At 36.3% G+C, this 27,675-nt stretch overlaps 1 protein-coding gene across 1 annotated transcript; it reads right to left on the bottom strand.

Moving 5' to 3' along the window:
• Positions 1-384: 384 nt before the first annotated feature.
• On the bottom strand, positions 385-27,193 carry Smp_197620 (hypothetical protein; the record flags this gene model as incomplete). Its single annotated transcript, XM_018799212.1, has 4 exons — positions 385-591; positions 18,994-19,927; positions 20,096-20,754; positions 26,920-27,193. The coding sequence occupies 4 exons, from the start codon at positions 27,191-27,193 to the stop codon at positions 533-535; spliced, it is 1,926 nt and encodes a 641-aa protein (XP_018651023.1). The 3' UTR covers positions 385-532.
• Positions 27,194-27,675: the final 482 nt, after the last annotated feature.

Genomic DNA, 27,675 nt, shown 5'->3' on the forward strand with positions numbered 1-27,675 from the left:
TTTTGTTCCTTTAGAAAAAAGATCTGCTGGAAAACAAAACGGTAACAAAATATAACAAGGTTAGGATGAGTATGGCAACTGACTGTTGCAGTGAAGGTTAAGATGATATATAATATTAATTACAAATGATAGGTAAAAATATGATAAATGATGATGAAGTAATAATGTCGGGACTGAAGATTAACCAATTCGAGACAAAGTATAAAACATACTTTTCAGTTGTTACATTGCTGATAATGATCAAAACAACACAAAAATGTATAACATGCAATTTACATTTTACTACATATTTAAGTTTCAATGACAGCAGGAATAGTTCGTTACATGACTGTATGTTATATGTATGTACATAATGAGAGTGAAATAAACATATGGGGGGGGGTCTTAAAAATAAACAAAACAAACAAACAAATTAAACTTTGAAAGACATTAGTTATAAATTAGTTAAATAATGTTGGCTTTTCTTTTTTTTAAGAAAAATCATGAATAAAATGTAAATAATTAAGTCAGTATTCTATGATTCTCTGTAAAATTAATTCATATTCATTGATTCAGACCATTTCAATGGACCATCATTTTCAAATGTAAGATCTACATTGTTGTATAAAAAGAAGGGAATAAAAAAATATAATTGAGTGGAAATATGTGTAGTGTGCAAATATCTAAATAAACGTGAATAGCGATACATGAAATTTATTCATCAAGTGTTAACGGTATTTTCGTACGTTAAATCCTGTACGAGACAGAGAGAGAGAAAGAGACAGTCTATAATTAACTATTAGGAATCTCAATCAAAAAAATTTCAGCCCATGTAATTACAAACGAAGAGATTTTATTTTTTAAACACAAAGAGAAATTTACAAACGATGGGCTTCCAAAGCCTTTGCTTTGCACAAATTTCCTGTCCAGTTTCATATAAAGCCTGTTTTTCTAACTTTATGAGTAATTTTGAAAGTAGATCCTGGTAGAGATGATGTTAAACAATAGAACTACTGGTGGACTTTTATTTACCTCTGGATGAGAAACTCGGGCATAACGGAAGCAATTAACCTGGTCTTCATGTCCAGAAGCGGTATATTAAATTTCCTAACTTAATAAGGTCCTGATATCCCATCTTTTGTCATGTATTCTTCGCTTCTTTATCTTATATTTTTTCAAAGTGAACTATTATCTTTAAAAGCCTTTCTTATATCTTGTCTTGTGTTTTACTGAAATCGTTTTAATTAACCTTGTAAATCATTTTTATTAACAAATAAATAATAAAAATAAAATGAAACTCAGATGTACAAAAAAAATCCACTGATTAGTAGCAACTAGATGAAGTATGGCCTACTGTTCCCAGTTGTTACACTTTGAAAAGTGAATCGATCAATTTCCAAACTAAAACAGTCAACAAATTCTGTGCACTATAATCGATTTACATCTCGTAACACTAGAAATTACATTTTCCTCTCGAATTACAGTTAATCTTGTTAGCGAAAACTTTATTAATCAGATCGGTTCAGATGAAATTATATTGAACCGATGAAGAGTCACCGGAAATAAAGCAATTTATGTGATTCCTTATGTAAATTTATGCACAAATTTGAGATATCGATCAGTAGTTTGCTGGATTTTAGACTTCAAGACAAATGATAAACAACCATTTATGTGTAGAAAAACATAATATTTATGATGATACCATGAAAACGTGATTATAGTTAAGAATAGAAATCCAGTGAAAACGTCTAGAAAATAGATAATTATTGTTTAGGTGGTATGTTATAAAAAGTAAAATATTTTAGACAAAATAGAGGAAAATGTCTACAGTTTGTGTGTTTAGGAATGAAAAATGCTTGAAATCCTTTCCATTACCTTTTTTTCCTTTAAAAAGTTGAGATCAATAACAAATGTCTACGTATTTATCATAAAAAAGTATAAAAAACCACTACAGACAACTTTATGGACGTCATGCTTACAAAATAATTGATTAAACCAGTATTTCAAACCATCTATTCGACAGTAGATAATTTAAAAACTCAACCAATATGTATTAAGAATTTCATACGGCAATATAAAGGGAAGGATTACTTTAAAATATAAAGTATTTCACAGAGGTAGAGTTTTATTTTGAACTTGACTTTAACAACGTAAAACTTCAAACCAGAACGAGGCTCTAATAATGAGCTGGTAACCACAACCCTAAAGTTTTGACACTCATTTTAAGTAATGTTTATATCATGGATTTCAAAGATTACCATTTCTGATTTTTTTTAGGACATGGCGATGAATCAGCTCACAGAGTACATATTCATGTACTTGCGTAGGTTTCAGCCATATTACTTAAATCAGGGATATTGATACTACTAGTTTATTGAGACTGCATTACGTTAAGCTGGGTCCGAACTTAAGACAATAGTGGTTGGAGTTCAATTATTTTAACCATGAGGCCAACGCACAATTACCAATGAGTAATTCATAACTAAAATAAAATCCTTGATTAAGCTTCCTTACTTTTTAGTTATTGCTAGGTTTTGTAATTTTTCCTATCATCAGGACGTTTGTTTTATTGGATCATTCATTATAAACGAGTATATGAATACACGGATATTTAAAATATTAAGTGTCCACTAAGTCACTACATCAATAAAGTTTTATCACTAAGATCAAGTATATAGCTAATTTTATATCGGTCACAACAAACAAACATCGTTCGAATAAATATCTAAACAATTTCGGTAGATTTAATTCTTCTGTGGACAATAATTTTGTCATGTGATAATCGATCAATACCGAAATTAGATTACGTAGGTCGGGTGAAACTTATTTATTTAGATCAATTATCGTTCAGAAAAAGTTTGTTTACGCTTAAACCATTATGGTTTAATATGATAAACAAATTACTCTGAAATTTGAAATACTTGCGGAAATTTTTTTACATGTTAATTCTAGGAAGCAAATTACTTTGACACGAAATTGTAGTGAAGCCATTTGAATTTTCGAAGTTTTGTTTTATAAGAATACAGTATTGAAATTAAGCTAGTTGGAAAACGGAGATCATGTTTAATTCACTTTAATAAATACCTTCAGTATGATAAATCATTATGTAGAAGCTAATAATTCAACCTTAGCCATGGACTGCATCTTATTTGAGGTCATTCTGTAGAATAAACCTATAATATCAGTTCATAATAAAAACAAAAACATTTTCGATGGTGGCCTAGCTTCAATTGACTCATGATTTCAACTTTGAAAAACACCTTGGTTGTTTTTATATCTAACAAATTGTTTGTGTGATCAAATCAAGCATATTTGATTAGACATTATTTACGGATAGTCTTAAATGTTTTTCACAGTTGAAATCATGAGTCAATTGAAGCTAGACCACCATCGAAAACCTGGAAGCACTGGACGGCCGTTTCGTCCTATTATGGGACTCCTCATCAGTGCACATCCACGATCCCGCACTCGCGAGATTCGAACCTAGGACATACCAGTCTCGAGCCAGAGCCCTTAACCAAGGTGTTCGATATGTCAAAGATTTAAAAATAAGAAATTTACCTTCATACTATTCCAAACATATCTAACCATACAACATATCCATATTAATCTAGTCCTGTAAACATTATGAGTCACTCACTGTTTTCATTCAGTTAAATAATAAAAAAGGTCTAAACAATGTACAAAAGAACGATTGAAAAATCTTCAGTGCGCCAGAAGTAATCGATTCACAAGAGATCTCAAACTGATATGTTATACACAATATTTACTAGTTTCGTTACCATTGTAATTAAAATAATACTGTATTCTTCCATTAGTCAGCTATGAATAAATTTTGATCAGCAAAAAACCTATGAAGACCGGAAATGTATACACATCAGCCCAAGTTAGCAAACTTTACTTCAACATAGTGAGAAAAGAATTAACAAGAAGAGAGAAGTATAAATACAACGAAACTGGTAGTGGTAATTTAAACATCGTAAACACAATCTAAATAGAGGGAATAAAGCCGAAAGTATTGTTCGACTATTGAATTCAATCAACGTTCGGCCGAGTAAGTAGTTTCATAATTGACCGAATGAAATTCCAGGGTGTTCCCAGCTGTTGTGGGTCTCTAAGAAAGATAAACTTGCTCAGAGAATCGGTGAATGCTCTCAAGGAGATCCATTAACAATACGTCCTACTTTTTACACTGATAGATTCTTTAAAGGATAATATACCATTGTGCAATAAGATAAATTTCCATAATCACATTTAATCTAACTGATCATCAATAATCTATACGTAGCTGGATTTATGATCACCATTATCGGTGTCTTTCGATTATTTACTAATTCAAACTACTGAAATGTAAACAGATTAAAGACTGAAGCACTTTTTTGACAATTTTATTTCGAATATTTTGGTACGTGACTTCTGAGCAGTCCTTATCTTACAGTATGAATCTTTCAAATACTTATGTTAGACAATTCCAATCACTCTGCTATAGGAAGATGACTAGAACTACGGTGTTTATGATCCATCGGTATGAGATACAACATCCCATTTACATTGCTGATGAACGCCAAGCTCATGAACCAAGCTCTAGTAAGCAATTGCTGATGACTGAAGTGATTAGGTTGCAACCACTCACAAGTAGTATATGCTGTACAGCAGTTAACACAGGAATTGGAAAAAACTAAGTATTTAACTCATTTGTGACTTGCTACTATTACAAAGCAATCACCTACTGTATGTAATAATCTTTCAGTCAATCAACTACCATCCACTAATATCTACCTAGTGAATGGGCGATTTGTTTTCGATCTTACATGAAACACTAGATTAAACTCAATTTATATACATAATACGATCCGCTAAGAGTTATAAACAGACATCAATATTATCGGCCGTGTTGTTCCTGAATGTAGTAACGAAAGATGAGCATTCGAAGCTCATTAGAGCTGCAGGAAGTTTTAAGACCGGTAGGTACATACTGATCGGAAATGGCCACGAAATTAATTTTGCGATCTGATAAAATTTCGAGAAATTGTCACAGACTTATAACTGTTAACACGATTTCAGGGTTGTGGATTCAATCTTGAAAACAGTGATTGAAGACAATGTTGATGAATAACGATAGAATGTTTCTTAATTTCCAATGTTAGTTAGATGATAATAACTGGTGAAGAAAAAATAGTCATATTTTTATAGAGAAATCTAGAAACTAGTGAATCTGAGCTAATCTTTTTTCCAAATAATGAAACTCATTGTGTCATTGAAGAATTAAAAACGATTCGATAGAGAAAAATTCCCTTTCAACAATATCATTTATTTAGGCTGTACAATCGTATTTATAGCTGTTGATAATCTTTTATGACACCTCTATTTCATTATAAACCATTATCTACGAAAATTAGCTGTGAATACGATTACCCAAATTAAATAAATGAAACTGTCAAAAAGATTTTTCCAGTAGGATTGTTTTTAATATTCTCTGATCACTTTCTTAAAACAAGTTTACTTGTGAAAAATATAGTTTATATTTATCTGCATTAGTGAATAGTACAAACATGCCTTGAGTACAAACGTTTCTTTTCGGCTTTAGAAGTCCACATCTTGCTTTTAAATTAAGAAAAGTCGTTAGAAAATCGATTGATGATGCCAATCTTTTCTACCTAATTGATTAAAGACATAACATTAAAACTGAAGATACCTTCCCAGTTATATGATCAAAATTCTAAAAATCTATAAAAAGGTGGAAGATTACACTTAACCTGTGGCTAAAGCAATTGGCATCGAATCAAAGAAACTTAATCCGTACATACATTCGATCTCTTTGTTTAGGGTCGGTTTGCACTTAGTTCTAATTTTTCCCCTACCCTTCATTATGGTCTGGACTTCCTTTTAAGACACTTTTTCTTATCCATTTTTGTACTGGTTGTCTGAGTCTTCTCATTAATGTTTAAGAATTTAATTTATCAGTCCTTATTGGCATCTATGCGAATTGTCACAAGCATTATAAGCAGAGATGGATGGTGGCTAGCAGTGGAATCCAGGACCCAGTAGCTAAGTGGATAATGTGATGGCGTTTGAGGCTAACGTTACTAGGCTTGAGTCCAACACCATAAAGAGTATGATTTTTCTTATCCTCTATACCTTTTTTAAACGTGACTAATGATGTTATTTTGTTTTGTCAGTTATCTGCACTATTTGAGGCTGAGTTGACTCGAAATTAGCCATTTTTCAATTTACAACACGGATTAATTCAACTTTTATATTTTGTGGACTGCTCTAACACTCTTTTTTCTTCGGTTCTCAATCTGTTATTATCATGGTAACTCTAATTTTTATTCGCGTTCCCCTTTTTGTTATTTTATCCATCAAGAAATATGCTTGCTCTTATTGCGTGGTTTGTACATATACATTTATCTAAACCTGTATGAAGTATTTAAATTCTTTCAACAATTGTTGGGTACTTACACTAGGATTTCCAAAAACCAGCTATTACATACAACAGAAACCAATGGGAATACTCATCAATAAACCTAACTTCTGCATAGAGGAAAACTTAATAGAGACTTTTAATTTACCTTGGCCTTCTACTTAGTTACGATTATGTTGCTCAAAAAACCCCGAATTTTCAAAACGCTACAATTTTGTTAAATGCTATGTCCTAATTTTAATCATACTAGTTTTAATAACCACATGATTATGATATTAGACCTTAATTTTAATTTTCCAGACGTTGTGTTACTAAATGATTACTAGATTGTTGGATTGACTCATCACCGTTTATTGGAGATTGACTTTATACAGTTGTAAAACCTAATATATTAGTGTAGGCCCTTGATGAGGAAATAATTTAAAAGAAATATTTAATCTCTCAACTCGTATTGTTAAGTTTTAGGTAGCGCGCGTCACCAATTATTTGACTGTGTGTATTTTTGAACTCCATCTATATATTTCCCGGTATAGGAGATTTGTAGAGGTTGTAGAATTTTCTTAGTTTAAATCACAAACTGATTTTAGCTAGGCTACCATTGAAAACCTGAGAGCACCTGACTACTATTTTGTTCTAGTTTGGGACTCGTCAGTAGCGAAAGTCAACGACCTCACATTCAGGAATCGAACCTGAGACCTTCGATATCACGTGAGAATGTTTAACTTTTAAACCACTGAGCTGGACTCCCATTTCATTAATGCCCAACTTCAACGCTTATATATTGCCTGTGGTGGATAACTCTATCACACCAGATATGGTCAAAGTCCACTCCTCCATGTTTTTGTCTTGTAGATCATTCATTTATTCACCTTGTCTTAGAAAGAGATCATTTTTTACTCCAATCATTCGTGTGAATACGTCTATCTCATATTTCTTCACATCATTCAAAACACTTCACTCAATTCAATTGTGAGTATAGAAAATGACTCTATTGCATACAATGAATTATTATTACCTCGTTCTAATCGTTATGGTTGTTCTAGTCAAAGTTATGGAAAATAATCAACAGAAAAATAATAACACAAACAAACAAGCAGTTAATGAACATCTATAAAATAAATTGACTCCCTATTATTCTACTTCTATTATAATTGTTCTTTGTCTGTTCAATAAAACAGATTATGGGGTTTATGTCTAATAAAACAAAAATGTGCCTTGTTCACTTAAGCAAATCATGCATATGGCAGAATTTACGTAAAGGCTGCATAATTTGCTCATCACTTAACATTACGTTCTTCATGGTAAGCAGAGATGGATAGTGGCTAGCAAAGGAATCCAGGACGCGCGTTTCGTCCTATTTGGGACTCGTCAACTGGATGCACCTGCATCTCAGAGTTGATGTTCAGTCTGGGACTCGAACCCAGTACCCTCGCTTCAAACGCCATCACGTTATCCACTCGGCCACTGAGTCCTGATAGCCACTATCCATCTCTGCTTACCATGCTTGTGAATTAAGGCTATATTGAGGCAATACGCACAGTGTGCACATATGCCAATAAGAGACTGACCAGTTGCAGTCCTAACACATCGATGGGAAGATTCAAAAAAACAATACTAGATGAATTACGTTCTTCAGTTTACTTGATATTTAGTTTCACCAACTAATTTGAATGTTTATTTAGTGCATTTGTGTATAAAGCGAGCGCAGATAAGCTACAGAAAAACCATATTTCTAATGCTTTCAATAACGGTAGGCGTAAAATGAAAAAGCCCATTTTGAAGTTAAGTGTTTTTGTTCTATCTTATGGTTTAAAAGAATATATGTGAAATAAACGTTGTTTTGAAAAAGAGTTGATTTAGATTGTGCAAAATTATCTATATAAGTCAATAATAATTTAAGTAAAAATTTGGGATATTAACTAAGGACATCGTCTGTAGCAATTAGTAGAAGCTACATCTTTGGACAGATGAATTATTCAAATTCTCCCATATATACTGACATACATAATATTTGCCCTTGCCAAATATATATAACCTTGACCATGTTTTATAAATGTGTGTAAGATAAAACGTACATCTATCCACTTCTTGCAACTCTTACATGACTTATAAAAACTGAATCACATTATTTTCGAAGTTGGTGTATTGCCGAACTTCAATGCTAGATCTTTTGCTGCTTGTCTGTTGTTCAATATAAGCATGTCTGAAATATACGTATCCTAAATATAATTCGTAATCGACTTTTGATATGGAGTTGTTCTAAATGTGTTACGCCGACAAAACATATACGAATTAATATAGAATGTATATTTCATTAGTCCATCAGTCAAACCCAGCGTAGAATCTGGCACATGTGTAGATTGATTCAAGTTGCTATACCATATGAGCACAGCGAAATGAAACTTTTGGGTCGAATCCCAGAGTAGTAAAGGTAATCACAGTACTAATGGTAATACAAAAGATCAGTTGTCGAAGATACACTTCGAGATAATAAAGACTGGTGAAATAAGATACTTGTGAGGAACTCAGAAACTAAGGATCTAAAGGAAGATAAGAAGTGAATGCACCTTTGCTATCCTGAACTAGGATGAGCCATATCATTCAAAGTCGCTAACCGTTGGTCACATGGACCCCAACAAGGTAATCTACACTTATCCATATGGCCCATTCCAACAGCCAGTGTCTTCATAGACTGGTTTTCCTAAGCTTCCTTTAGAAATGCCCCTACATCAGACATCGCGAGTCGAGGTAGTCGGAGGATGGGAATATGTAATGTATGTACCAAACATCTCAGTCAATAAGGGTTCACTACCTCGTCAACCGATTTCGCATAATTACCTAACATCCCGGATCTAACTTAAGGAATGCTGACATAATTATCCCAAAATATGGGAGCAATTCTTCGTAGACATCTATGATTAAATACTAGTAACCTGAGAAAACCCTCTATTTGTAAATACAGCGTTTCACAAACATAAAGTAGAAAGGAGAGAACTGATGCGCAACAAACTTGCTCTTCAGTTGGCAAATGGATATCTCACTTATGCCACAAGTAAAACAAGTTGGTAAAACGCAACCGGGATTTCTGAATTCATGCTGACATTTTGCCAGACGCAAACCCACCAGGACTGAGAGACTTCTAAGTTCGTTAAAGAGAATGACACACTCAACTATCTCACTCTCTATCCTTATTTCATGTGTTAACAATGTTGCTCGTTTATTATGAAACCAAGAATGGGCATTAAAAACTTACAGTAACTTTTAGATTATCATTTTATTCTCTTTATTTAAATTATGTTATTATCAACGGAAGTCGTACAAATTAGGAGTAGTTAATAGTCACAAACTGTGTTCAGCAAGGTTATCAGTGAGCACCAGATAGCAATGAACAGCCATCTCGTTTACACATGAAACTCCTTGGTAATATATGATCACAATTTTCACCCCGGTATCGAACAAAAAACATTCGACTAACACGATGGGGTTTCTATTTTACGTGACTGATATGATCTTAATTTATAGGAAAAATTGAAATCAAATAATTTCATATTATTATAAAAATAGTTTTACTTATTTTTCACTCAAGTCGATTAAGAGAATAAAATGTTTGGTTGATTTATTTATTTGAACAAATTAATATTGGTACAAGGGAGCACCGAATACATATGCGCAATAATAATGAGGTTGTGAAGAGAAAAAGAAACTAGAGTGAGTATAGCAAAAAAGAAGAACAACAATGAATAGAAATCAGTGTATGAGAGTGGGATAATAATAATAATAATAATAATAATAATAATAATAATAATGGGAGAAGCAGTTCAGTTGGCAAAAATATGACCAGAAAGCATTCTTTCAATTCAAGAAGTTACGTTCATCTTTATGAAGAAAATAAAAGTTACAGAAGAATCACCGCTGGCTTCTATTCTGAGCCAATATCTGACGTCTCTAACCACTGTGTTGCACCATTTCTAGGACCCCAAATAAGGAGTCGAGAAGGTCCAGCAGAAGCCAATCCTGTACAGCTTTCTTTCGCACCATGACATCATGTCATTGCACTGTCGGCAAATAGTGCACGACGTGGAATTCTCTGGGACGACATTCGTGGGACATATCCAAGTCACAGAAGTCGATGTTTTGAGATGATAACATCAATTGAGTTATCGCCTCGCCCCCGAACACACGTTGCTGAAACCCTGCATTATTAACATGGTGTGGCCACGGGATATCAGCAATCCTTCCGAGAAAACGTTGACCAAACACAGAGAGTCGTGTAACATCCTCAGCTCGGAGAGGTCAGGTTTCACAAGCAAAGAACAAAAATGCTCTCACCGATGCGTTGTAGATCCGACCTTTTACAGCCAGACCAACATCCCGAAGGCAGAAAAGATGGCTCACATTGGCATAAGCCGCTCTGACTTTCACTATACTGGGATCGATCTCATCACTCATTCAGCTGCGCAGATGCACGAACTTCTCGACTACTTCTATCCGCTCACTACACCATGTGAATGTAGAGTCGGAGTCCTGTCAGTATTGTAAAAGTACTTTGTACTTAGATGTCAAGCGCCTGTTATACTTACAGATACTTGTTATGCCCTGTGGCCCATTACATATCACGTAACAAAGTCTAAACAACAAAGACTAAAAGTGACAAACCCAGGGTTCGAGGGCGAAGTCGTACTGTTGACTGTACAGAGGTGTGACGGCAGTAGGGTGTTTCCTTCAGACAACCAGCATAACAGCGATGCTGCCTTGTCACAAGGAGGGATGGGGTTTGAAAAGGTCGACCCTAAAAATACACACCTCGCCTTATTCCACGGATATCTGTCTCCAGCGGTAAGGTTTCAACAAGTACAGAGCTAACAAGAAAACTACTCACAAAAAGGTCGTGTGTGACCAATCTCAAGCAGTAGGCCCTTGGGCACTGCGGTCATGCTCTCAGGTCACTAAGACTACTTCTAATCCAATATCCTTTTCAGGTACCTCCAGAAAAACCCTTCCATGGTGTGGGCAACCGGGAAGTGATAACTGCCCTCATACCTCTAACAGCACTCAAGATCACCGTATTCATAATCAGTCTCCCTCTCCAATTCCTATCATTTTTCCTACATCGAATTTCCACTCCAAACTTCCTTTTTTGGCTCTCTTCTCCAGTGTCACTATGACCAACGATTCTAGTGCGCGATACACTGTCCCAGGTCTACTGAAACCTCACTCCAAACTACATATTGGAGCCTTCAGCGTACACACCCTATGTAAAATCGGCCAACTGGCCTCCTTGGCTGAAACCCTAGAATCCCATACCAGTCTCGGGTTTTGAACAATCTGCTAAGTATGACGGAAACCAATAGTTTGGATGCATTCGGAAGTAGACTTATCCCCCTATGGTTGTTGCAGAAACGAGGTGAACCCTCTATAAATATAGGGACAACTATCGACTCATTCCATGATGTTGGAACACTCTCTAATTGTCAGACCTTTGTAAACAACTCGGTCAGTTCCTTAAACAGAAAGTAACCGCCATCTTTAAAAAGGGCCGGAGGTAAGTTATCTGGGTCTGGTGATTTGTAGCACTTCAAGAGTTGGAGTTCCTTGTGGACTTCCGTCTTGTTAATTGGATCAGTAGTCACAGGCCATGGAGGACAGGACAGTCTGATCGATATCAAGGGGGCGATAGACCAGTTGAACTATTCCACGAGAAACTCTGCTCATTGTCCAAGACGTCGGTAGATGTTAGTGATTGGCATCCCATCTTCTTTACAGATTGTTTTACTCACACCAGACCTCTTGTTGCCAGTGACTTGGATGAGTTCAATGGACTTCCGGGAGTTACCGAATACAGATGATGCTCCCAAGTCATCCGTACGCAACAACCACCGGGCTTCCCGGTCCTTATACAAGCTTTGCACAATTTCATTGCGTAACAATCTTCGTTCACGGTTAAACTTGCGGTTAGCCGGAGTATACCGAGGTGCTTCAACTAGCTGTAAAGAGTCTGTCGAAACTCTATCCATATAAATGGGATATTTCACGAAGCCACAAGCTACTTTACTCACCATTTTCATGGTGTCATGAAATTTCAGTGGGTTGGTAACTATCCTTGAACCAAGTTCGGTTGGATATTTAGTTACAACAGAAGCTGGAACCAATTCGCTGACATCTATCTATTTAAGGCAGTAAATTTGTTGGCCATTGAAACCTATGATTGGATTAGCACATGATCAAAGTTGTGATAAACGGGCATGACCAAAGTCTAGACAAGTACACCAAAAGGAGCGCCTATCATTAACACAGCTAAACCAGCGCAGTGTGATCAATCTAAGTCTAGGTTTGAAATGAAGAGGGAAGGTGCCATGTAGCATATCAGAGATGACTATGTGGGTAGTTAGTATTATCCAGAAACAGGTTGTTGTCTGCGAAATTGGCAGTAGACAGTCACAGTTATCTTGCCTGTGACCAACAAGTCCCTATTGGCCACCTAAACAACTCTCCTCTGTGCCCAGACGCCCAACCTGAACATTCCAGTCTCCGGCTAGCACCACAATGTCGAACGCAATTTATGTAGAAGAACAGTTAATTGGTGGTTAAACTAATCCTTGATCGCATCCGAGCTGAAATCTGTCGGGGCGTAGGTAGAGATGATGAAAATACATCGTTTTTCACACAAGTCTCTTCTCACTTTGATTAGGCATTCTAATAATAACAGCACATAACCGACTGTTAATGAATGTTTGAATGACATACGTGGTTTCGTAAAAGCTGGTAACATTCAACTTTTGACCAGTCTGTCATTTGAGATCGTTTAGATAGGACAGGGTTTCCATCAAATGCGAGCTGCTGTAGGAGTTAAAGAATAAAGGAATAGACAAGCAACGCAATATAAAATAAAATGAATATTAAAAAGTTTTGAGTATGATTTACGAGAATAAGAATTAAACCGCGAATAGCTTTTCTAATTGTAGTCATTATTTAGTTTGTGTGGGATGGGGATGGAGCAACGTTAGAAGATGCAGTCCCACGGTAGCCGGTGGCCAACGATAAGTTCATACGCCACTTGTTCCTTCAGAATCCAGCAGTCCATGTGCACCATTGGCCTGGGATAAAGGTTTTCCAACTTCCCTAGGTGGATCTTCCATACCCTCCAACACGGTTGAAGCGCCGGATATTCGTTTTTCATCTTCCTAAGTTCTTAAACAACACCCTTGCCACGAGAAGGCAGTGAGTAGGACTTCCCTGGCATTGTGTATATACGCATCGCCATATGAGAGTATTTCGAGGGAGAGTGGGGACTCTCCCCACCCTGGTTCGTTGCATTAATGTCTTAAGTATTTGACATTTATGGAACTTCGAGTACTCAGTTGCCAATAGTTTAATAATAATATGTTATAAAGTTTTAGAAGAAACTAAAATATTTCGTGAATCGATCACATTCATTGGCTACACTTTTAAAAACTAATCACAACAGTTGTGAGCTGATACAATAAATATACCAACATAAAAATATCATAACTTAGGCTATTTTGCACGAATTTTGATAGCGTTAAAACTATATAGATAAGGGGTTTCAACACATACGCGGATAACCGAAAGTTGAAAGCTTAGATACATGAATAATTAGTTTCACATAAATGGTGTTGATCTCGATCATAAATCACTGTAAGTATTCACTAGTACAAAACTAATGATTTCATGTTTCCACTAATGATCGACATAAAATGAACGGTAATGAAAAAGGAATGTATTCCCAAGATAAAGTATCATGTGGTTTAATCACATGCTGTAATCGTAGGAAATACAATAATAAAATGAAGTGCATGTTGATTAAATATAGAGGACAGAAAACAATTGGTAGCAAAGTAGGGGAAACAAATAGTTATTTATTCTTTGTGAATGTAAACAAACTCCAGTTTTATGTCAACAAGTTTAATTTTACTTATTAATCTAAGTATCCAGATTAACAAAACATTCATTATTAAATTGATTAAAGATAGATAATTTATTTTAAATGTTTAGGGTGAAAACCACAATCGTCATTAAGTGAAGAGATAATTTCCTAATAAAAAGTATATGATCTAATACGTAAGCATAAGACTTACTTACTTACTTACTTATGCCTGTTACCCCTCGTTGAGGAGTATAGGCCACCCACCAGTATTCTCCATTCAACCCTATCCTGGGCAATCCTTTCCAGTTAACATTCATCCTTTTCATATCTGCTTCAATCTCCCGGCGTATTGTGTTCTTTGGCCTTCCTCTTTTCCGCTTCCCTTCAGGATTCCAAGTTAGGGCTTGCTTCATGATGAAGTTTGGTGATTTCATTAATGTATGTCCGATCCACTTCCAACGTCTTTTCTTAATTTCCTCTTCAGTTGGAGGCTGGTTTGTCCTCTCCCATAAAACGCTGTTGCTGATAGTATCCAACCAGTGAATGCTGAGTATTTCGCGTAAACAACAGTTTATAAATACTTGTACCTTCTTGATGATGGATGTAGTAGTTCTCCACGTTTCAGTTCCGTACAGTAGAACTAACTGTCTTGACGTTCGTATTGAAGATTCTGACTTTGAAGTTAGTTGACAGTTTTTTTGAGTTCCATATGTTTTTCAATTGTAGAAATGCTCTCCTTACTTTGCCAATCCTTACCTTTACGTCTACATCAGATCCTCCACATTCATCGATGATGCTGCTGACCAGCTACGTGAAAGATTCCACATCTCCCAGGGTTTCGCCACTAAGTGTGATTAGCTTGGCGTTCTCTCTGTTGTATTTGAGAACCTTGCTTTTTCCTTTGTATATGTTGAGGCATACTGATGCGCAGGCTTCTACTACACAAACTGCCTTGACCTGCATTTGTTCGTGTGTATGGGATAGGAGGGATAGGTCATCTGCGAAGTCCAAATCATCTAATTGATTCTGAGATGTTCATTATATTCCGTGCTTCCCCTTGGATGTCAAGGTCTTCATAATCCAGTCAATCACCAGAAGAGAGAGGAAGAGGGAGAGTAGACAGCCTTGTCTGACTCCGGTCCTTACTGAAAGTGCATCTGTCAGCTGTCCTCCATGCACCACATTGTACTGTATGTGAGTTCTGGATAATGTTGACAATATTCTCAGGAACTCCATAGTGTCGAAGAAGTTTCCATGATATTCTCCTGTCCACACTGTCAAACGCCTTCTCATAGTCAATGAAGTTGATGTATAGTGACGAATTCCACTCATCTGATTGTTCAACGATGATCTGTAGTGTCTCAGTTTGGTCTGTGCACGACCGATCCTTACGGAATCCACCCTGTTGATCTCGAAGTTGGGCGTCTACTGCGTCTTTTATCCGATTCAGCAACACTCTGTTGGAAACTTTTCCTGGTACTGACAGCAAACTGATGCCTCTGTAGTTCTCACATTTGCTCAAATCTGCATTCTTTGGCATCTTGATGAGGTATCCTTCTTTCCAGTCCGTTGGCACTTGTTCCTTCTCCCAAATCTTCCTGAATAGAAGGCGAAGCATGTTTGCAGTTACTTCAATGTCTGACTTCAGTGCTTTAGCTGTTATATTGTCAAGTCCTGCCGCTTTCCCGCTCTTGATTTGTCTAATGGCCATCTTGACTTCTTCGACCGTTGGTGGAGTGACATCTATAGGAAGGTCTGTGTGTGCTGCTTCGATGTCCGGTGGATTCAATGGGGCTGGTCTATTCAGCAGTTCCTTGAAGTATTCTGCCCATCTTTTTCTCTGTTCTTGAAGCTTCGTGATTGTCTTTCTTTCTTTGTCCTTGACTGGTCTCTCTGGTTTACTATATTTACCCGCTAGTTTCTTCGTTATGTCATGCAGTTGTCTCATATTCCCTTCTCTCGCAGCTTTTTCCGCCGTCGTTGCTAGTCCTCCCATGTATTTCTGCTTGTCGGCTTTAATGCTTTTCTTCACTTCCCTGTTTGCTTCTGCGTAGTCTGCTAGTGATTTGACTTTCTCTGTTCGTGTTCGGCTGTTGTTAATTGCTAGTTTCTTGTTCTTCCTTTCTTGAATTTTGTCCAGGGTTCCCATAGAGATCCATTCCTTGTGATGATGCTTCTTAGGACCAAGAACCTCCTGACACGTTGAAGTTAGTGCTTCTTTTATCTCTTTCCAGTTGTCCTCCAAAGTAGTTTCTTGTTCTTGCAGTAGATCCTGTAGAGCTTGGAACCTGTTGTTGAGAGTTATCTTGAATTCGTTGAGCTTGTCAGTATCTCGAGGGAAGGCTGTATTGAACCTTTGTTGTGCTCTTTCCCCAGTTTTCCAGTAATTCTTTAGCTTCACTCTCATCTTGGCCACAACCAGCTAGTGGTGATCTGAAGCTATGTCAGCTCCTCTCCGGGTTCTCACATCTTCCATTGACCTTCAGAATTTTTTGTTGATACAAATATCATCTATCTGGTTCTTTGTGGTGTGGTCCAGCAAGATCCATGTAACTTTGTGTGGAAATATTGTCCCGCCTATAAAAAATTTGTTGAATGCACATAGATTTGCAAATCTCTCCCCATTTTCATTGCTCTCTCCTAGTCCATGTCGTCCAATTATATCTTCATATCCTGTGTTGTCCACTCCGACTTTAGCACTTAGATCTCCCATCAAGATGGTGAGGTCCTTTCGTGAGCACTTCGCTATACTTGATTGCAGCCTTTCATAGAGCTGATCTTTATCGTCGTCGTTGCTGTCATTGGTGGGTGCATAACATTGGATAACATTCATTGTGATCCCTTCCTTCTTTGTTTTGAATGATGCTTTGATTATCCTAGATCCATGAGATTCCCATCCTACAAGTGCATTTTCTGCTTCCCTGGACAGCATTAGAGCAACTCCCTGAGTGTGTGGAGCATTTTCCCCTTCGTGACCGGAGTACAGCAGCATCTCTCCTGTACCTAGCCTTTGTTGTCCAGCTTGTGTCCAATGTGTTTCGCTGATTCCGAGTACTGCCACGTTATATCTCCTCATTTCCATTGCTATTTGACTAGTCTTCCCGGTCTCCCACATTGTCCCGACGTTCCATGTACCTATAAAGAGTATTGCTCTGGTTGTTAGAAGGTGCATCGGTCTCGTCACTTCCGAAGAATCTCGGCTTTCATCATGAGGCGTCATAATTCTTCCTTCAACTCCCAGGGCAGAGTTTAAATGGTTTGGATTATTTTTTTGGTTAGTGTATTTTTAGCGACTTAGTTTTCTACTGGATGGGGCTCGCTAACCCCATGCCCAACCCTCCTCCTTTTTGTGGGCTTGGGACCAGCAGTAACTCTAGAAGAGCTATAGGCGGAGTTGTAAGCATAAGAGGCCAAGTGTTATTTAAGTTTATAAGTAGACAACCTATACCGGCTGAGAGGTCAAAAGATATAAATAAAATCAAGGCTACAATTAGATGATTGAAGGCTATATATGAAAAACGAAAGTTATTGCGCTGACAACACAAGAGAAATTAATAATACTTGATAAGTCTGTATCACACTTGACGGAGAAGCTTTGGAGGATGTGGAAATCTTTACATATCTGGGCAGCATCATTGATGAACACGGTGGATCAGATGCAGATGTGAGGGCGCGGATCGGTAAAGCAAGAGCAGCATACCTACAGCTGAAAAACATCTGGAGCTCAAAACAATTGTCAACCAACACCAAGGTTAGAATTTTCAATACAAATGTCAAGACAGTTCTTCTGTATGGGGCAGAGACGTGGAGAACTACGAAAGCCATTATCCAGAAGATACAGATGTTTATTAACAGCTGTCTACGCAAGATACTTCGGATCCGATGGCCAGACACTATCAGCAACAAGTTACTGTGGGAGACAACAAACCAGATTCAAGCGGAGGAAGAAATCAGGAAGAAGCGCTGGAAGTGGATTGGGCACACTTTGAGGAAATCACCCAATTGTGTCACAAGACAAGCCCTCACATGGAATCCTGAAGGTCAAAGGAGAAGAGGAAGACCAAAGAACACATTACGCCGAGAAATAGAGACAGACATGAGAAGAATGAACAAGAACTGGAAAGAACTAGAAAAGAAGGCCCAGGACAGAGTGGGTTGGAGAAAGCTGGTCGGTGGCCTATGCTCCATTGGGAGTAACAGGCGTAAGTAAGTAAGTAAGTAAGTAAGTAAGTCTGTATCACTAGTCGTTGAGATAGTTTTATAGTTCAGTTGAATAAAAAAACAGCTAATCCAACAGAAACGCTCCATAAAGCTTAATAAATAGGCGAAACTGAACATCACATACAGATTTATGTGCTGTAACTTCTAAATACAACAGGTTAATGAGGAGTGGCTTAGCGGTTATAAGGCACTAGGCTTTCAGCCACTAAATCGCAGATTCGAATAACCCTCCATCTACTTCAGTTTGGGCAACCAGGTATAACCACTAGCCTCCATACTTAGTATAGCTTACAAACAAGTACACGAATCTGTACATGGTAAATTAGTTAATATAAAAAGATAATAATAAATACTACTTATTTATAACGAAGGTAGAATAAGTGACATGTCAACAACATTTTGGTTCAAAGTCATATAACTGAACAACTTTAAACTCTCATCTACACCTATTCCGGATAAAATAAACTACAATTCAAAAACCCACCTGGATGTAGAAAACCATCAGAATCAGGTAGAACATTTGTAGAAAAATGGTTACTCTCACTACTACACATTCGTTTCCTTTGACTATAACTACATCGTTTTTTAAAACGTGAATACTTTGAAAGTGAATGTGAGTAATTTTTAAAAACTTGAGAATTTGATAAATATCTATTATATAAAAAGTGGTGACCAAGAGAATTTTCTAAATGTTTTTCTGACATTGGTGAAAGCATATGCGCATATGATTCAGAACATGTCATAACTGATTGTTCTAATCCTGAATCCAAATTTGATGAATGATAATTACAATTTTCACTTGGTATTTTTAAATTAGAGTAAAGAGAACTATCAAGTGTTCCATGTGAACTGAACAAATAACCAGAAACACCACGGACAGGATAGTAATCATTTGGATGAGTAGATGATTGTGTCATCCTACCATGTGATGACCAATAATCATTATCTGTCCCTTTATATTCATTATCATCACTGCCATTGCCATCTAAATCAACATCATCATTTAGTAAAGCTTCTGCTTCAACATCACTTGAACCGAACTCAGAACAACAATCAGATGTGTTTGATGGAAAATTATCATCTAAATTATCTCTTAAATACCACATATAATCTAAATTATCTTCCGCCTGATCCAGCTGAATTTGATTCGCTTGTAGTTTATACAATAAACGATCAAGTGTAACACCTAGTTTGTTTAATTCATCCGTGAGTACAACAGTCTTTTGTGTAAGATCAGTGAATTTTATTGCATCAGAATCACTACTAGGTAATAAATTATTAGGATGTTTATTAATTCCTGGTGACGATGACGGTGATGAGAATGATATTAATACGTCATCAGGTTTATTTGTAATATATGTACTTTTGTTTAAATCTGATGAAATTTCACTTGATTGACCTTGAAAGAAATTATCAGACTTAGTGTTAAGAAGAGAAGATAGTGTGTCGAGTTGCCGAAGAATATTGTTATCCATATCTTCATTGTCCTCATCAATTAGATCATCATCACCGTCATCTTCATTATTGTTACCACCATGATTAAAATGTTTTATAGTCATTTGATTTTTGTTAATGTTCCTCATTACTTCATCTTTAGTTGTATAGATAGAAATAATATCATCGTACTCAAAACCTTCATTATCATCAATATTTAAACATGACAAAGAAGCAGATGAACTTGAACTGGAATGAAAACGTGAACGATGATATATAGGTGGATTAGTAATAGTCCGAGTAGTATAATCATGTTCCTTCGCCAAATATTTACAAGATTTACTTATTTTCCTATTTAACACAGCATCACTATGTACACGATGAATTAAAGATCGGGATGATGACTTTTTAACTGGTGAGCTGTTTGACCAATCGACTTGTTTAGGATTAAGGAATTCGATGACTTTTGACAATAACTGATCTGTAGAAATAGTGATAGTAGGATCTACTATAAAATCTTTATCAGATAATTTATTATTCATAGAATTTTGATCAGTACTTTCATTTTTCATACTTGGAAATAATACGTTATCAATAGATGTGGGAAGAGATTTTACATTGTTATTTTGTTGATTGTCACATAAACTGGTTTTCATGAAATTTATGTCGTATGAGCTCATTAATTTTGATTGAAGCAAGTGATTAGATTGATCTGATTTTGAAGGATTGAACTCTATCTTACTATGCTCTAAGAACGGATAGTCAGAAATCGGGGTAATGTTGGCATTGGAAGCTGTAATAGACTCACTACCTGTAAGAAAAACATCAGAAAATAATTGTACGATATTTTTTAGACATATTATGACTGATAGAAATGAATACTAGTACAAGGTAGAAAAATGTGATGCTTTACAAGCGGACCATGGGTCTAGAATGACTACATCTAGTTCACTTCTACATGTTGTGTAGAGTCGTAGGTTATTAGAGAAAACGTACAGGGGACTAACTTGCACATGAAATGGGCTGAAGATTCCCGTCAACATTAAATAAATATACTAATGCAAGTTTAGAACCAGTTGGTATAACAAGATGTTAATAACGAAAGATATCTCACGACCTAACATAGCTTATATATATCCCTTGTACCGTCCAGCTACCATGAGATTGGATAGACATAACATATGAGCAAAATATTGGTAATGAACTGCTTGAATTGGTCGATTAGCTCACCAGAATAGATAGATTCGAAATATCACTCGAATGACTCGCAAAACTTTATTATGCAATCTGAAGGCTAGTATTTACATCATCATTGTTCTTATCAATTTTTTAGACGGGACAATACAATAAGTGTTCACTCTATATGTGTTAAAGCACAAAAAGCTGATTATACTAATAAGAGACCTTTATGCAATTTCTGAATCGATGAATAAAATTAGTCCAGTATTTCAACTTTCAAAATATAGAAAGTACGACAAATTAGAAGGCAAATAAATTAGGAAACATTTATCAAGTGCATTTATCCAACCCTGTGGAAAATGATAATTAGTCAGACAAAAAAGTGTTTTAATTGTTGAAAAGGTCAACTCAAATACTTTGAAAGGTGTGTATGCAGTTGGCGCTTCCTAACACCCAACGTCGTGGAAGGATAATTCTTTCATCACTGAACATTAATACAGTCAGCAACAATACTTCAAGAAAGATTAAGATAAAGAAAGCATCTTGTGTTAGCTATAAAGGTAGTATCAAAACGCTTGAGATAAAGCTTCAAAACTTCTCTGAAGAAAGAAGCTAGAGAGTATATCAATAGGATATTTAATTCACTAATTGCAAGAACCCGGAAGCAAGTATACTTCAGTTTCTTGACCAGATATTTATTTCATTCAACAGTGCCACTGATTGACTATAACACACAGAGGAAAGGATTACCTAAAATTTATTAAATTTTGTGAAATTCAATGATGAGTATTAATCTTCGCTCATTATCATTAGTAAGTTGCATAATAACTTGTACGGTTTGTTGTCTGACATACTAAATCAAAGCGAATAAAACATATCGCTTCTTACTTTCAATTTAGAAAAATATGAAAAATTAATTAAACCATTACAATTCTGGCCATTAAAGTCCAATATGTGTTGATAATTGAATCCAAAAATTTACAGTTCAATAAGTTAACTGTTATCACTCCCACAGAATTAATTAATTCTTACTTACCTACACATAACTAACAATGGATGACAGTGTTCAAATAATCTAAATTAGGTCAATAGACAAAATGTCTTCTTCCCCTTAAAATAGTTGTTTCTATCATGTATAGAATAAAACACATCAGATGGAATAGTTTCATTTTATTGAAATCAAAAATATACAGTGACAAACAGTTCACGAATGATCATTCAGCTATATAAAACAAATTATATAACATTATAAGTAAATAAAGTATAAGAATCATTTGATCACAACTGTTGAAGAAATCGAAATACAAATGAAAATGACTGTCATTAAGTAAACCATGAGACATATTGGTTGAACATTACTTGACAACGCTTTACAAGTAAACAATGTAAAATGTTATATCGTCCCAGTGAATTTCTGTATTATGGACTAAATAAACATAGTCAGAATGACCCGGTATAGCTAAGATTGTTGAAAAACTGCTTTTTTTTCTCTTAAAATACCCTGAAACAGTCACACGTTTGTATCCCCTGACGAAGAAATTTGACTAATGCTTTCGCATGGTTTATTTATTTACTTAAACACATAAATATTGGTACAAGGAAGCACCAGATACATATGCGCCTCACGAATCTCACTTGATTTGTGTGAGGGCTGTGTTACTGCCCAGGTGCCCAAACTGAAGCAGGTGGTTTTCTTAGGGGCCCACACACGGAGCCTTTGACCGAAAGATCTGATCCACAAGGCAGTGGAGCATCGTAAGGAGATGCAGTCCCATAATAGCCGGTGATCAACAATTGATTCGTACGCCATTTGTTCCCTCAGGATACTGGAGCCCATGCGCACCATTGGTTTGGAATCAGGGCTTTCCAACTTCCCTAGGTGGACTCGTCTTGTCCACCAACCCGGTTAAAGAACCGGACATTCGCTTTTCGTCCTCTCACTTTTGTGAACAACACCCCCGCCACGAGAAGGCAGTGAGTAGGACTTCCCTGGCAGAAGCTATATATTCGCTGGCCATGTGAGAGCATTTCGAGAGGGAGAGCGAACTCTCCCCACTCTCGGCCGTACCAGGGCATTCGGGGGCTTTCGCATGGTAGTATTTTCACGAACGTGCAATAATGAAGTGAGAACGTCTGGAGCCCAGACTGGGTTGGTTGATCCAGAGGTTTCACCTAGGGAAGCCAGAAAGTCAACGATGTAAATGGGTTGCAGGATCCTGAGAGAACGAATGGAGTATGAACTTATTTTTGGTCACCTACTACCATGAGGCGGCATCTCTTGACGTTGCTTTACTGCCCCGAGGATCATACCTCTAAGTCAAGAGACTTGGGGGTTGCCTCCTGCGAAAGCTACCAGCTTCGGTCCGGGCATATATATATACATATATATATATATATATTAACGCACAATACAGAAGTAGAAAGCGTAGACATGTATACACATGCATATATACAAAAGCATGTATAACAATAAACATGAATCTTTGCTTAAATGAAAGCTACCTAAAGTATGCAAGGATTAAAAAGTAGAGACCAATCTCCATACTCCATTTTTCTCTTTCTTTATAAACGTATCTGATATGTATATTCTGTTAATCAGTTTACAAGATATCACTTTTTTATTGGATTAGCTTGGGTTTTTTAACATACAAATCGTCATATGTTTATGCGTGGAAATGATGTACCATTTTCAGTTGGTACATATATGTGTATATACCATCATAATTTTCCTTAAAGTATATTAAACTACGATGTCGTTTGAAATAGCTTCTGTCCATACGTAAGGTAAAAAAGAACAGAAAAAGATAACACTGAACAAACTGAGGATTCCACAAGAAGTGTTTGTGATATAATTTACCAATAATCAATAGCTAGTATTTTTTATACTGCGCAGGAGCAGAATGCAGAATACGCTTTTTATTTAATCTGAAACTCAGCTGACTGTCCCTACATGCATCCTAGTAAGTTGTGTCAATCAATTAGGTGAATCTATAGTTCGGTAATTATCCCAATAATAAAACACTATCTGTTAATTTATGCGAAAAGGATATCAAAAGATCCCATTCCACAAAAACTGATCACAACTGAAAAAAAACCATTGGACAGTCTAAAGCTCCTGAAGAGTGTTGATCGACTACCGCTCAAAATATGTAACTAAAACATTTAGATCTTGCTCCAAACCTCATAGAACTCAGTCACTGGTTCAAAATCAAATACTTAGTTCTGTTAAATTATAGTCGGTTCGAGATAAAGTAAGATGAGAAAAGTTAACGCCATTGCATATAATTTTGAATTCATAAATTTATAGGCTTATCTTATAACTGATTTCCAATGGATACAAATTTCTGTGAATCCACTAGTAATGTAGACTAGAATTACATTTGTCAGGTGCACTAAGCTAGTCAATTACATAGGCCAATTGATAGTAGAAATGAATATATTTGCAAAAAGAGTGGATCCTCACGGACAGACCTACTGAATAAAACCGATCCTCCCATAATATGAAATCAAAATATCGATTAGTGAGTGATTGTTGTTGAACACATTAAGATGAAATCGTAAAACCCAACACAAAACATATCGTGGAGAGATAAGTACGAGAAAGAATGTATTAATCAACATCACATGGAATTCAAACAACGGACTACACTACCAGGTTGTGAATGAGGGACAGCTCACAGATCCATTTCAATTGACGAACGGTGTCACATATTGGTGAGTAATTATTCCATTTCTCTTTCTCCTACTGGTCAATCGGATTATGAAGTCCTCCACATCTCAGGGGAAGCACGGAATACAATCAACTGTTTGGATGCAACTACACGATTTGCATTTCACACATCACCTAGCTCTTCTATCCCATACACAACAAACAAATGCAGCTGAAGACAGTCAGTGTATCAGCAGTCTCTGCACCAGTTGACCTCAACATACACAAAGGAAAAACCAACATTCTAAAACAAAACTCGAAGAACACCAACTCAATCACATCTGATGGAAAAGCTCTGAGACAGGTGGAGACTTTCACGTACCTGGACAGCAGCATCATCGATGAACAAGGAGGATCCCATGCAGATGTAATCTGAAGGATTGGCAAAGCAGGAACAGCATTCCTACAGTTGAAGAACATATGCAACTCTAAACAACTGTCAACCAATATCAAAGTCAGAATCTTCAACACAAACGTCAAGACATTTCTACTGTACGGAGCTGAAACTTAAGGAACTACTACATTCATCAGAAAAAAGTGCAAGTATTTATAAATAATTGTCCGCGTAAAATAGTCCAGATCCATTGGCTCGATAACATCAGAAACAGCCTACTGTGAAAGAAGAGAACAAATCAGCTTACAGCTGAAGAGTAAATCAGGAAAAGACGATGGGGGTGGATAGAACATACATCGCGGAAACCACAAAACTTTATCACGATACAAGCGCTAACTTGGAATCCTGAAGGCAAAAGGAGAAGTAAACCAAGGAACACATTACGTCGGGAATTGGAAGCAGACATTAAAAGGATGAATAGCAACTGGAACGAATTGGAAAGGATTGCTCAGTAGATACTGGTGAGTGGCGTATGTTTCTCAGCGAAGGTTAAGAGGCATAAACTAGCAGGTAATCGCGTAATATGTTGATTTGCAACTTGGTATTGTCAGTAAAAGTCGTGTATTCTGGGTGAAAGTGCATCATCCACATTCGCTACATATGAGCACGACGAAATAGGATTAAAATGTTTAATATTAAAATGGAAGTATGAAAACGAACGGAGAAGAATCGTCTGAAAAGAAACGCTTTCGTGAACTTCTTGTTTCTTATTTTTACTGAGAAGTATGAGATCAATAAATTCTTTAAAACCGCCGTTCAGTATCAATAGTGCTAACATTACTTGTTCAAGTAAAAAGCTATGACTTTCAACAACTATATATTGAGTAAGCGACCCAATTTAAGTGGAATATATTCAAACTAGTGAAAAAATAGGTTACATTTTAATAAATGGACAGCTACGTTGCAGCTAAGCAATGGAAAAAAGTTAACAAATGGAAAAGAAAGCAAACTGCAGCATTTATTGATCAATTTGCAGTTGAAACCCAATTCTAGTGGTTACAGTAATTTGCTTACCCTACTCCACAGAATCCGAACAATTACAAAACATTTTGGCTCAGCGACACCTAAATTAATGGTGTAGTCGACCTCTACTCACACTGTGAACGATTATGGGGATTATATTCCAATATCCAGTAAACTAAAGGAGACTGTGTGGTCCTATGGAGAAAATAATCTGTTCACACCAGATGGAAATGTATAGACAAGTAGCGAAAGTCCAAAGTAAAACGAATTAAAAAAGATATTTCATTAGCGCTTAATTATTGACATAGGATCTGTTAGTAGTTGAGTGAATAACGATAATGAACGAGCACAATGCACCAATATCTCACGGAATTTTACCCACTGGCTTTCTCCTTGACCTTTCACAGGATATTTGCTGAACGCACTCAACAAAAAATAAATCTCAAGTAGGAACGTAAATCACATAGTGTAAATGGGACGCGTAGCCTCAGTAGTCATGGTCTAAATCTTCACATAATTATGGTCAATTAAACGAAGGGTTGAAACAATAGAAGCAATTTATTAGATCATCATTAGCTTGCTAAACGATATCTAGACCCATGAGAGATAATACTAGAGCAATTGTTTAGATTTTGCTGTTTTAGTTCCAGAACAAGCTTTCTATTTCATCCCTTAGTTTTCGGTGTGAAACATACCCATCAAAAAGACACTAATTATTATTAACAACTAACATTCATTTGACTCTGATATTTGGGAGAACGGTCGCGTAGTGTAGCGATTTGGTGGAACGAAAACAGCAACACAAGTACTTAGTCTGCCATGGCGAAGTTCCACAATTCTAAAAGTTGGAAGAATTTCTTTTCTGAAACTGTCAACATATAGATAGCCAGATCGATCTTGTTTCCGTTTAAGAAATTCAACCTTGGCAGAGGCGAATTTCGAATAATCGTAGTAGAAACATTGATTACTATTCCGATATATTCTTTGTGCTGTCGGTATTCTCATATCCACTGAACAGCCCACATACGAACTGGACTACAACCGGCTTACGTGACCCAAAGCTCGACCAACCAGTTAGACATAAACCAGACGAAGAAAACACTTTGAAATTCCGCCTAATATAAACGACCTTAAATCTCTATAATCTTCGTATCGTATATATTCAATATGGCTTTGACGAAGTAATTTGTTGGCACGTATTCATCAGCTCTTTGTACTGTTTATCTCGGTGTCGTTTCAAGTTTGCAACTGAATCTCTTATAATTACAATATATCTCTGAGTAACTCATTCTTGTTAACGGAACATGAATCATTAAAGATTGGTTAACGAAATGTTTGTAATATACGTAAAAATCAATGGCTAGGTGCAGCACATCCTATAAAAGCAGTTGAATTACGATAGCTGTGCTTGCTCAAGGTGATTCTTTTCTTACACTGAACAAAAAAAGATGTAATTATGGAATTTCCCCATTATTTGTTGACGCAAT

This window comes from Schistosoma mansoni, chromosome 3, assembly GCF_000237925.1.
Source record: "Schistosoma mansoni strain Puerto Rico chromosome 3, complete genome".
Classification (NCBI taxonomy): domain Eukaryota; kingdom Metazoa; phylum Platyhelminthes; class Trematoda; order Strigeidida; family Schistosomatidae; genus Schistosoma; species Schistosoma mansoni.